The sequence below is a fragment of the Panulirus ornatus genome, chromosome 53 (genome assembly GCF_036320965.1).
Source record: "Panulirus ornatus isolate Po-2019 chromosome 53, ASM3632096v1, whole genome shotgun sequence".
In the NCBI taxonomy this organism is placed as follows: Eukaryota; Metazoa; Arthropoda; class Malacostraca; order Decapoda; family Palinuridae; genus Panulirus; species Panulirus ornatus.
This window is the reverse complement of record NC_092276.1, coordinates 15,373,803-15,386,692: the sequence shown is the minus strand read 5'-3', so window position 1 is coordinate 15,386,692 and position 12,890 is coordinate 15,373,803. Positions and strand designations below refer to the sequence as shown.

The window sequence follows — 12,890 nt, the reverse complement described above, 5'->3', positions numbered from 1 at the left end:
TCTTCTCTCATTTTCTCCATAAAACCAGACCATCTCAGCATACCATCTCTCATACCCTATCATTACTTTAATCATCCCACCACACATTGTCCTCAGACATTAGATTTCCAACGCACTCACCCTCTTCCATATAGTCTCGTCTGCAGCCCGTGCCTTGCATCCAGACAATGTCATAAGGGCTACAATACAAGTAGGTATGCAAACATACCTACTTTCACCCTTCCAGATAGTAAACTCTTTCTAAAATTCCTTAGTGATCTGAGAACCTTTGCCCACACACCCATCCTATGGCTCACTCCTGCTTCCATGGTTCCATTTGCTGCTAAGTCCACTTCCAGGTATCAAAAACACCCAGTTTTCTTTCAGGTTTTCTCCATTTTTACTCATGCCCATACTACTAAACCTGATCATTTGACTTTTTTCAAATTTAAGCTTTCTCCTTTCTCACACGCTCAAACTCAGACAACAACTGCAGTTCCTTACTTGAATCTGTTACCATTGCTATCACATCTGCAGACAACAACAGACTTACTTTCTATGTCCCTCTCAATCCTTATAATGTGTGTACCTGCCCCTCTCACCGAAGAGCCTTGTATTTATCTTCCTCACCACTCAATCCATAAACAAATTAGATAGCCATCGTGACATCACACACCCCTGCTGTAGATCCACCTTTGCCTGGATCCATTTACCTTACTCTTTACCTACTCATACACACATCTTATTTCCCTGATACAGACTTCTTGCTTACTTTAGACTGCATGCCTGGTCTCTCTCTCCAAAACCCTTGCATTTACCTCCCTCACTGTTCCATTGATAAACAGATTAAACAGCCACTGTGCATCACATACACCAGCTGTAGACCATCTTTGCCTGGAACCATTTACCTTATTTATGAGCAACACCTTCCACAATTTATCTCTATTAAGCAAACACCGAATCCATGCATTCTCTATCACTCCTGAAACCACATTGTATCTCTGCCACCCTATCAGTCACCACTCTTCCATACAACTTACCATTTGCACTCAGCAACGTCTGTAATTCGAACACCCACCTTTGTCCCCCTTGCCTTTATACAGTGGCACTATACATGCATTCCATCAATCTTCAGGTGCTTCACTACAATCCACACTTATACTGAAAATCCTAACTACCCTGTCAAAAACTTAGTTGCACCCTCTTGAGATATTCAGTTGAGTACCAACGACACTAGCCACCTTGCCACATTTCATCTTATGCAAGGGTTTCACCATCTCTCCTTTCTTCACCAAACCATTTGCCATGACTCATTTTGCGTACTTCTCTGACCTATACACCTTACATCTGACACCCTATCATCATGCACATTCATGAATCCTTCAAAGTACTCACTTCACCTCATCCCTACTTTCCATTTGCCTTCCTTCACTGATAATTCCATTTGTTCTTTTTTTTTTTTTTTTTACACTCCTTCCAAAACATCGTATTCTTTCTGAAGTTTGTTGATAGTCACTCACCCCAATTTTCATTCCCCCCAGTCCCTGCACCATCCTCTTGACCTTCTGCCACTTTTCCTTGTATATTTCCAGTCACTTGCATTCCTTCCTCTATGTACTGCATATATACTTCGCTTTTCTCTTTCTGTAGCAAATTTAATTCTTCAACTCACCACTCAGGTTTTCAAAAAAGAAGAGAGAATGTTGGGGAGAAGAGATTGGTGAGATAAAGTGAGCTTGCAAATGAGACTTGTGTGAGGAAGTACTAGGAGAGACTGAGTGTAGAATGGCAAAAGATGAGAGCAAATGATGTGAAGGGAGTGGGTGAGGAATGGGATGAATATAGGGAAGCACTGATGTCATATGCAAAAGATGCATGTGGCATGAGAAAGGTGGGAAGTGGGCAGATTGGAAAGGGTAGTGAGTGGTGGGATGAAGTAAAGTTGTTAGTGAAAGAGAAAAGAGAGGCATTTGGATGATGCTTGCAAAGAAGGAGTGCAAATGAATGGGAGATCTATAAGAGAAAGCAGAAAGAGGTTAATAGGAGGGTACAAGGGTTGAAAAAGAGGGCGAATTAGAGTTGGGGTGAGAGAGTATCATTAAACTTTAGGGAGAATAAGAATATATTTTGGAAAGAGGTAAATAACGTGAGTGAGACAGCATTGAATGGGAACATCGGTGAAGGGGGCAAGGGGGAAGTGATAATGGGTCATGATGAAGTGAGGAGGAGATGGAATAAATATTTTGAAGGTTTGTTGAATGTGTTTGATGGTAAACTGGCAGATGTAGGGTGATTTGGTCGGGGTTGTGTGTGAAGTGAGAGAGTCAATTAGAGTGGTTTGGTGAAGGGAGAAGAGGTGGTAAAAGCCTTGCGGAAAATGTTGTGTGGCAAGGCAGTGGGTTTGGATGGTATTGCAGTTTAATTTATTAAGAAATGGGGTGACTGTGTTGTTTATTAGTTGGTAAGGTTATTCATTGTATGTGTGGATCATGGCAAAGTGCCTGAGAATTGGCGGAATGCATGTTTAGTGCCATTGTACAAAGGCAAAGGAAATAAAGGTAAGGGTAAGGGATTTGTGTGGCGATAAAAAAAAAGTGTGGTTGAGAGAGCAGAAGGGGGTGTGTTGAAATGCTTTGTACATATGGGGAGAATGAGTGAGGAGAGGAAAGGTTGACATAGAGGATATATGTGTCAGAGGTGGAGGGAACAAGGAGAAGCAGGAGACCAAATTGGAGGTGGAAGGATGGAGTGAAAAAGATTTTGAGCAGTTGGGGCCTGAACATGCAGGAGGGTGAGAGGTGTGCAAGGAATAGAATGAATTGTTAAGATGTGGCATACCAGGGTCGACGTGCTGTCAGTCGACTGAACCAGGGCATGTGAAATATCTGAGTAAACCATGGAAAGTTTTGTGGGGCCTGGATGTGGATGGGTAGCTGTGGTTTTGGTTTGTTACACATGACTGTTAGAGACAAAGTGTGAATGAATGTGGCATTTTTTTGTCTTTTCTGGCGCTGCCTCTGATGCAGAGGGTGGTGATGCTGTTTCCTGTGGGGCGAGGTGGTGCTTGGAATGGGTGAAAGCAAGCGAGTATAAATATGTACATGTGTATATATGATTGTCTGTGTATGTGTGTATGTTGATATGGATATGTATGTGTATGTATATATGTGTGTTTCTGAGTGGAGCGGGGGGGCTGGAAATCCTCCCCTCTTTTTTTTTTTTTTTTTTTCCAAAAGAAGGTACAGAGAAGGGGGCCAGGTGAGGATATTCCCTCAAAGGCCCAGTCCTCTATTCTTAACGCTACCTCGCTATCGCGGGAAATGGCAAATAGTTAAAAAAAAAAGAAATGATTGGATGGGTCTTTCTTCATCTGTTTCCTGGCACTACTTCACTGACATGGGAAACGGAGATCAAGTATAATAATAATGATGACAGTGGTTATGATAACCAATTTTATTTGTGAATATAACAAATAAGCATACACATGGTGCTGTATGTATATCATATTCGCATAAGTTCCATGAAGTCATGGCAGCTCAGGTAGCAGTATAATGAGTTTTCACATCATAAGAGTGGATGAAAGGATAGGAAGGTATATATAGGAGGTTTAATGAAAAATTTTAATTGTGAATATAACAAATAAGCATACACACAGTGTTGTGATGTTACCAAATACTCATTGTCATGTACAAAACAAAGTATTGTAATCACTAATTTTTTTGGAGCACCATATTTTGCAGTATTATAGTTCTTTCCGTCTGTATTTTCACTCGACAAAATTTAAAAAAGTGTGGTCAATCCATCGTTTTGGAATACCAGATTAAATACTGATTCTATTTCATGCATAACGTGATGTTACATTCATATTAAAACCTTTTTAATGAATGTAAGTATCCAGCTGGTATCCTAGGTAAAGAATGTGAATGTGTGATTTGTTTTTGTGTTTTTTTACTTGTGTTTGGAACATTTTGATCTTTGAAATACTTTTCAGTGTTATCCTTGCATTTTGTTTTATACTTATTTAAATTTACCAACACTTTCATTTGTTTTTTTAGCCTTTTTTGGCACAGTTCTAATTTTTTTTTCTTCTAATTTTAGTGTCGAGAAATTGGTTATGAGAGCCATGAGGAGCTCCTCAAGGTGTTGCATGAATTACACACAACTATGCGTACATACCACACTTACCAGACGGAATTCAAGAATGCGGAAACAAAACTCCGTAATTTTGAAGCTCAGAGGGCGAAATTGGAACAGGCAATTCCTAAGGAGAAACTGGAGAAGAGCAAGAAGTTCAGGGTCATTGAAAAAGAAATTCAGAAGGTAATTTTGCTTAATTTTTGCTTGTTTAACCTTAGGTAGGTAGGGATTTATCATTATTCCCAAGACTTACTGCTCACACAGGCTGCCTTTTATTCAGTACTGGATTTGTTTTTATACATAATTGCTTCTTCCACCCCAGTTAGGTACTGCATTAACTAGGATGGTAGTTGCTTTCATTTGTAAACTACTGGGTGTGTTTTAGACTTATTTATACAAAAAAGGTTTGAACCTCTTTTGTGAGCCACACCCCAAAGTTGATTCACCACTTTGAGAACTGGTGGAGTAGAGCATGGGAGGGTTGTTGCATCATGTTGTTTATTTATGTTAAACCCAGATGTACTGACAGATGAATTCCATTCAAACCCAACAGCATTACTCACTTCTATGTGGATTAAGAATCATTACATTTTGATATTTGTCTACATTAGAAAGAGCTTGTTTATAAATCTCTTTACTATTTTAGGACACATATCCGTACTGACAGCACAGTATGCTGTTCTGTGTGTTACTTGAATGTGTCAAAGATTGTATCACGCTGGAAAATAAAGCCCTGTATGGACAGAACTTCATCGACCACATATCACATTAGTGCATCCAGTTTTATGGTGACTGATAGTTTTCCCATTGGTAGAATTAAAAGCTACAGGGCTCTTACTCATTTTGGGTGCTCAAACTAATTGCTTTATTTGAGAAAATCTTCATTATTTAGTTTAATGTGAAACAGCTGGAGGAAAATCATGAAGAGATGCCATATTTGTTTATATTAAATGTGGATGGATGGCCAGACAAACTGTGCAAGCACTACAGCATTTACATTTGTAAGTTAAGAAAATTAAGCATTTTTATGTATTTTTACAATAGAAAGTATCTTTTTATTGGTCTCTTAATATTTATATATTTTATTATATGCAGGGAATCTTTGTATGTACATATGCGCCTATGCATATATAAGTGTAAGTGAGTGGATGGGTCTTTCTTCGTTTGTTTCTTGGCGCTACCCTGGGGATAGGGGAGAAAGAATACTTATCAAGTATTCCCTGCATGTTGTAAAAGGCAACTAAAAGGGGAAGGAGTGGGGGCTGGACTTCCTCCCCTCCAGTTTTTACTTTTCCAAAAGAAGGAACAGAGAAGGGAGCCAAGTGAGGATGTTTCCTCTTAGGCTCAGTCCTCTGTTCTTAACACTACCCTGCTAATGTGGCAAATGGTGAATATGTATGAAAAAAAAATCCTCCCCTCTCATTTTTTTTTTTTTTTTGATTTTCCGAAAGAAGGAACAGAGAAGGGGGCCGGGGCCAGGTGAGGATATTCCCTCAAAGGCCCAGTCCTCTGTTCTTAACGCTACCTCGCTAATGCGGGAAATGGCGAATAGTATGAAAAAAAGAAGAAAAATATATATTTTTTGCAGGGAAAAAATGCAATTGAGTGGGAGATGTATAAAAGAAAGAGACAGGAGGTCAAGAGAAAGGTGCAAGAGGTGAAAAAAAGGGCAAATGAGAGTTGGGGTGAGAGAGTATCATTAAATTTTAGGGAGAATAAAAAGATATTCTGGAAGGAGGTAAATAAAGTGCGTAAGACAAGGGAGCAAATGGGAACTTCAGTGAAGGGCGCAAATGGGGAGGTGATAACAAGTAGTGGTGATGTGAGAAGGAGATGGAGTGAGTATTTTGAAGGTTTGTTGAATGTGTTTGATGATAGAGTGGCAGATATAGGGTGTTTTGGTCGAGGTGGTGTGCAAAGTGAGAGGGTTAGGGAAAATGATTTGGTAAACAGAGAAGAGGTAGTAAAAGCTTTGCGGAAGATGAAAGCCGGCAAGGCAGCAGGTTTGGATGGTATTGCAGTGGAATTTATTAAAAAAGGGGGTGACTGTATTGTTGACTGGTTGGTAAGGTTATTTAATGTATGTATGACTCATGGTGAGGTGCCTGAGGATTGGCGGAATGCGTGCATAGTGCCAGTGTACAAAGGCAAAGGGGATAAGAGTGAGTGCTCAAATTACAGAGGTATAAGTTTGTTGAGTATTCCTGGTAAATTATATGGGAGGGTATTGATTGAGAGGGTGAAGGCATGTACAGAGCATCAGATTGGGGAAGAGCAGTGTGGTTTCAGAAGTGGTAGAGGATGTGTGGATCAGGTGTTTGCTTTGAAGAATGTATGTGAGAAATACTTAGAAAAGCAAATGGATTTGTATGTAGCATTTATGGATCTGGAGAAGGCATATGATAGAGTTGATAGAGATGCTCTGTGGAAGGTATTAAGAATATATGGTGTGGGAGGCAAGTTGTTAGAAGCAGTGAAAAGTTTTTATCGAGGATGTAAGGCATGTGTACGTGTAGGAAGAGAGGAAAGTGATTGGTTCTCAGTGAAGGTAGGTTTGCGGCAGGGGTGTGTGATGTCTCCATGGTTGTTTAATTTGTTTATGGATGGGGTTGTTAGGGAGGTGAATGCAAGAGTTTTGGAAAGAGGGGCAAGTATGAAGTCTGTTGGGGATGAGAGAGCTTGGGAAGTGAGTCAGTTGTTGTTCGCTGATGATACAGCGCTGGTGGCTGATTCATGTGAGAAACTGCAGAAGCTGGTGACTGAGTTTGGTAAAGTGTGTGAAAGAAGAAAGTTAAGAATAAATGTGAATAAGAGCAAGGTTATTAGGTACAGTTGGGTTGAGGGTCAAGTCAATTGGGAGGTGAGTTTGAATGGAGAAAAACTGGAGGAAGTAAAGTGTTTTAGATATCTGGGAGTGGATCTGGCAGCGGATGGAACCATGGAAGCGGAAGTGGATCATAGGGTGGGGGAGGGGGCGAAAATTCTGGGAGCCTTGAAGAATGTGTGGAAGTCGAGAACATTATCTCGGAAAGCAAAAATGGGTATGTTTGAAGGAATAGTGGTTCCAACAATGTTGTATGGTTGCGAGGCGTGGGCTATGGATAGAGTGGTGCGCAGGGGGATAGATGTGCTGGAAATGAGAAGTTTGAGGACAATGTGTGGTGTGAGGTGGTTTGATCGAGTAAGTAACGTAAGGGTAAGAGAGATATGTGGAAATAAAAAGAGCGTGGTTGAGAGAGCAGAAGAGGGTGTTTTGAAATGGTTTGGGCACATGGAGAGAATGAGTGAGGAACGGTTGACCAAGAGGATATATGTGTCGGAGGTGGAGGGAACGAGGAGAAGAGGGAGACCAAATTGGAGGTGGAAAGATGGAGTGAAAAAGATTTTGTGTGATCGGAGCCTGAACATGCAGGAGGGTGAAAGGAGGGCAAGGAATAGAGTGAATTGGAGCGATGTGGTATACCGGGGTTGACGTGCTGTCAGTGGATTGAATCAGGGCATGTGAAGCGTCTGGGGTAAACCATGGAAAGCTGTGTAGGTATGTATATTTGCGTGTGTGGATGTGTATGTATATACATGTGTATGGGGGTGGGTTGGGCCATTTCTTTCATCTGTTTCCTTGCGCTACCTCGCAAACGCGGGAGACAGCGACAAAGCAAAAAAAAATATATATATATATATATATATATATATATATATATATATATATATATATATATATATATATATATATATATATTTTCATACTATTCGCCATTTCCCGCGATAGCGAGGTAGCGTTAAGAACAGAGGACTGGGCCTTTAAGGGAATATCCTCACCTGGCCCTCTTCTCTGCTCCTTCTTTTTGAAGAAAAAAAAAAAAAAAACGAGAGGGGAGGATTTCCAGCCCCCGGCTCCCTTCCCTTTTAGTCGCCTTCTACGGCACGCAGGGAATACGTGGGAAGTATTCTTTCTCCCCTATCCCCAGGGAATATATATTATTTTTTTTTTTTATTATACTTTGTCGCTGTCTCCCGCGTTTGTGAGGTAGCGCAAGGAAACAGACGAAAGAAATGGCCCAACCCCATACACATGTATATACATATGTCCACACACGCAAATATACATACCTACACAGCTTTCCATGGTTTACCCCAGACGCTTCACATGCCTTGATTCAATCCACTGACAGCACGTCAACCCCGGTATACCACATCGCTCCAATTCACTCTATTCCTTGCCCTCCTTTCACCCTCCTGCATGTTCAGGCCCCGATCACACAAAATCTTTTTCACTCCATCTTTCCACCTCCAATTTGGTCTCCCTCTTCTCCTCGTTCCCTCCACCTCCGACACATATATCCTCTTGGTCAATCTTTCCTCACTCATTCTCTCCATGTGCCCAAACCACTTCAAAACACCCTCTTCTGCTCTCTCAACCACGCTCTTTTTATTTCCACACATCTCTCTTACCCTTACGTTACTCACTCGATCAAACCACCTCACACCACACATTGTCCTCAAACATCTCATTTCCAGCACATCCATCCTCCTGCGCACAACTCTATCCATAGCCCACGCCTCGCAACCATACAACATTGTTGGAACCACTATTCCTTCAAACATACCCATTTTTGCTTTCCGAGATAATGTTCTCGACTTCCACACATTCTTCAAGGCCCCCAGAATTTTCACCCCCTCCCCCACCCTATGATCCACTTCCGCTTCCATGGTTCCATCCGCTGCCAGATCCACTCCCAGATATCTAAAACACTTCACTTCCTCCAGTTTTTCTCCATTCAAACTCACCTCCCAATTGACTTGACCCTCAACCCTACTGTACCTAATAACCTTGCTCTTATTCACATTTACTCTTAACTTTCTTCTTCCACACACTTTACCGAACTCAGTCACCAGCTTCTGCAGTTTCTCAGATGAATCAGCCACCAGCGCTGTATCATCAGCGAACAACAACTGACTCACTTCCCAAGCTCTCCCATCCCCAACAGACTTCATACTTGCCCCTCTTTCCAAAACTCTTGCATTTACCTCCCTAACAACCCCATCCATAAACAAATTAAACAACCATGGAGACATCACACACCCCTGCCGCAAACCTACATTCACTGAGAACCAATCACTTTCCTCTCTTCCTACACGTACACATGCCTTACATCCTCGATAAAAACTTTTCACTGCTTCTAACAACTTGCCTCCCACACCATATATTCTTAATACCTTCCACAGAGCATCTCTATCAACTCTATCATATGCCTTCTCCAGATCCATAAATGCTACATACAAATCCATTTGCTTTTCTAAGTATTTCTCACATACATTCTTCAAAGCAAACACCTGATCCACACATCCTCTACCACTTCTGAAACCACACTGCTCTTCCCCAATCTGATGCTCTGTACATGCCTTCACCCTCTCAATCAATACCCTCCCATATAATTTACCAGGAATACTCAACAAACTTATACCTCTGTAATTTGAGCACTCACTCTTATCCCCTTTGCCTTTGTACACTGGCACTATGCACGCATTCCGCCAATCCTCAGGCACCTCACCATGAGTCATACATACATTAAATAACCTTACCAACCAGTCAACAATATAGTCACCCCCTTTTTTAATAAATTCCACTGCAATACCATCCATATATATATATATATATATATATATATATATATATATATATATATATATGGAAGTAAGGGGAGTGGGGGAGGAATGGGATGTATTTAGGGAATCAGTGATGGATTGCGCAAAAGATGCTTGTGGCATGAGAAGAGTGGGAGGTGGGCTGTTTAGAAAGGGTAGTGAGTGGTGGGATGAAGAAGTAAGAGTATTAGTGAAAGAGAAGAGAGAGGCATTTGGACGATTTTTGCAGGGAAAAAATGCAATTGAGTGGGAGAAGTATAAAAGAAAGAGACAGGAGGTCAAGAGAAAGGTGCAAGAGGTGAAAAAAGGGCAAATGAGAGTTGGGGTGAGAGACTATCAGTAAATTTTAGGGAGAATAAAAAGATGTTCTGGAAGGAGGTAAATAGGGTGCGTAAGACAAGGGAGCAAATGGGAACTTCAGTGAAGGGCGTAAATGGGGAGGTGATAACAAGTAGTGGTGATGTGAGAAGGAGATGGAATGAGTATTTTGAAGGTTTGTTGAATGTGTCTGATGACAGAGTGGCAGATATAGGGTGTTTTGGTCGAGGTGGTGTGCAAAGTGAGAGGGTTAGGGAAAATGATTTGGTAAACAGAGAAGAGGTAGTAAAAGCTTTGCGGAAGATGAAAGCCGGCAAGGCAGCAGGTTTGGATGGTATTGCAGTGGAATTTATTAAAAAAGGGGGTGACTGTATTGTTGACTGGTTGGTAAGGTTATTTAATGTATGTATGACTCATGGTGAGGTGCCTGAGGATTGGCGGAATGCGTGCATAGTGCCATTGTACAAAGGCAAAGGGGATAAGAGTGAGTGCTCAAATTACAGAGGTATAAGTTTGTTGAGTATTCCTGGTAAACTATATGGGAGGGTATTGATTGAGAGGGTGAAGGCATGTACAGAGCACCAGATTGGGGAAGAGCAGTGCGGTTTCAGAAGTGGTAGAGGATGTGTGGATCAGGTGTTTGCTTTGAAGAATGTATGTGAGAAATACTTAGAAAAGCAAATGGATTTGTATGTAGCATTTATGGATCTGGAGAAGGCATATGATAGAGTTGATAGAGATGCTCTGTGGAAGGTATTAAGAATATATGGTGTGGGAGGCAAGTTGTTAGAAGCAGTGAAAAGTTTTTATCGAGGATGTAAGGCATGTGTACGTGTAGGAAGAGAGGAAAGTGATTGGTTCTCAGTGAATGTAGGTTTGCGGCAGGGGTGTGTGATGTCTCCATGGTTGTTTAATTTGTTTATGGATGGGGTTGTTAGGGAGGTAAATGCAAGAGTCCTGGAAAGAGGGGCAAGTATGAAGTCTGTTGGGGATGAGAGAGCTTGGGAAGTGAGTCAGTTGTTGTTCGCTGATGATACAGCGCTGGTGGCTGATTCATGTGAGAAACTGCAGAAGCTGGTGACTGAGTTTGGTAAAGTGTGTGGAAGAAGAAAGTTAAGAGTAAATGTGAATAAGAGCAAGGTTATTAGGTACAGTAGGGTTGAGGGTCAAGTCAATTGGGAGATGAGTTTGAATGGAGAAAAACTGGAGGAAGTGAAGTGTTTTAGATATCTGGGAGTGGATCTGTCAGCGGATGGAACCATGGAAGCGGAAGTGGATCATAGGGTGGGGGAGGGGGCGAAAATTTTGGGAGCCTTGAAAAATGTGTGGAAGTCGAGAACATTATCTCGGAAAGCAAAAATGGGTATGTTTGAAGGAATAGTGGTTCCAACAATGTTGTATGGTTGCGAGGCGTGGGCTGTGGATAGAGTTGTGCGCAGGAGGATGGATGTGCTGGAAATGAGATGTTTGAGGACAATGTGTGGTGTGAGGTGGTTTGATCGAGTAAGTAACGTAAGGGTAAGAGAGATGTGTGGAAATAAAAAGAGCGTGGTTGAGAGAGCAGAAGAGGGTGTTTTGAAATGGTTTGGGCACATGGAGAGAATGAGTGAGGAAAGATTGACCAAGAGGATATATGTGTCGGAGGTGGAGGGAACGAGGAGAAGAGGGAGACCAAATTGGAGGTGGAAAGATGGAGTGAAAAAGATTTTGTGTGATCGGGGCCTGAACATGCAGGAGGGTGAAAGGAGGGCAAGGAATAGAGTGAATTGGAGCGATGTGGTATACAGGGGTTGACGTGCTGTCAGTGGATTGAATCAAGGCATGTGAAGCGTCTGGGGTAAACCATGGAAAGCTGTGTAGGTATGTATATTTGCGTGTGTGGACGTGTGTATGTACGTGTGTATGGGGGTTGGGCCATTTCTTTCGTCTGTTTCCTCGCGCTACCTCGCAAACGCGGGAGACAGCGACAAATTATAAAAAAAAAAAAAAAAAAAAAAAAAAAAAATATATATATATATATATATATATATATATATATATATATATATATATATATATATATATATATATATATATATATATACACACACATGGGTTAGCTTCAAATCCTGGATAGGATGTCCAGCTACCTTGGCCACACGGAGGTTAAAAGACACACACACTAGACTCCTAGTGTTTTTTGTGTGTGTCCCAACTTCATCTTGATGGGGATATGTTGACTTTGATCTCACATGGCTCCGATGTTGGGACAAACGTGTTGATTGACAGACTAATGTTTATACACTAGAGGTTGGCTTCGAACCCAGGGTAGGCCCTATGGCTACCTTGGCCACACGGAGGTTAAAAGACACACATACAGGACTTCCAGTGTTTTTATGTGTGTATGTCCCAACTTCATCTCTGTAGGGATAGCATGGACTTTAATTTCATGCTAGACTTGCCCTCTGCCAGTGGCCTGTAAATGGTGAGGCACTAAAGGCTATGAAGCCACAGCAGAATTCTTTAGTATGGTGACTCTGTTGCCATGGCCACCTCATTGAGGGAGTTCCAATTGGAACAGACATCAGTGATATAGATAGATGTATGATAATTGCTTTTGCCAGTTAGTGCTGGTAGGTACCCTGAAACTAAAATAAACTCCTAAGTTTTCCCCTGTCGTATTTCATATCAAAGAAAAAATTAATAATTCAAGGAAATTATTTTTCAATGAAGGTATGAATGCAATGGACAGGCCTGCATCTCCACAGAAGTTTTACTCACCCTTTTAATCTAAGACAGATACAGATCCAATCTACACCATCCCTTAACCT

At 41.4% G+C, this 12,890-nt stretch overlaps 1 protein-coding gene across 14 annotated transcripts in view; it reads left to right on the top strand.

The window, feature by feature from the left end:
- Positions 1-12,890, top strand: part of LOC139765261 (SLIT-ROBO Rho GTPase-activating protein 1-like) — a 753,718-nt gene that overhangs the window by 598,696 nt on the left and 142,132 nt on the right. For all 14 annotated transcript variants that reach the window (XM_071692607.1, XM_071692603.1, XM_071692606.1 and 11 more), the window contains one exon: positions 4,078-4,299. In XM_071692607.1, coding sequence (XP_071548708.1) covers positions 4,078-4,299 — 222 coding nt within the window. The remainder of the gene's footprint in view (positions 1-4,077; positions 4,300-12,890) is intronic.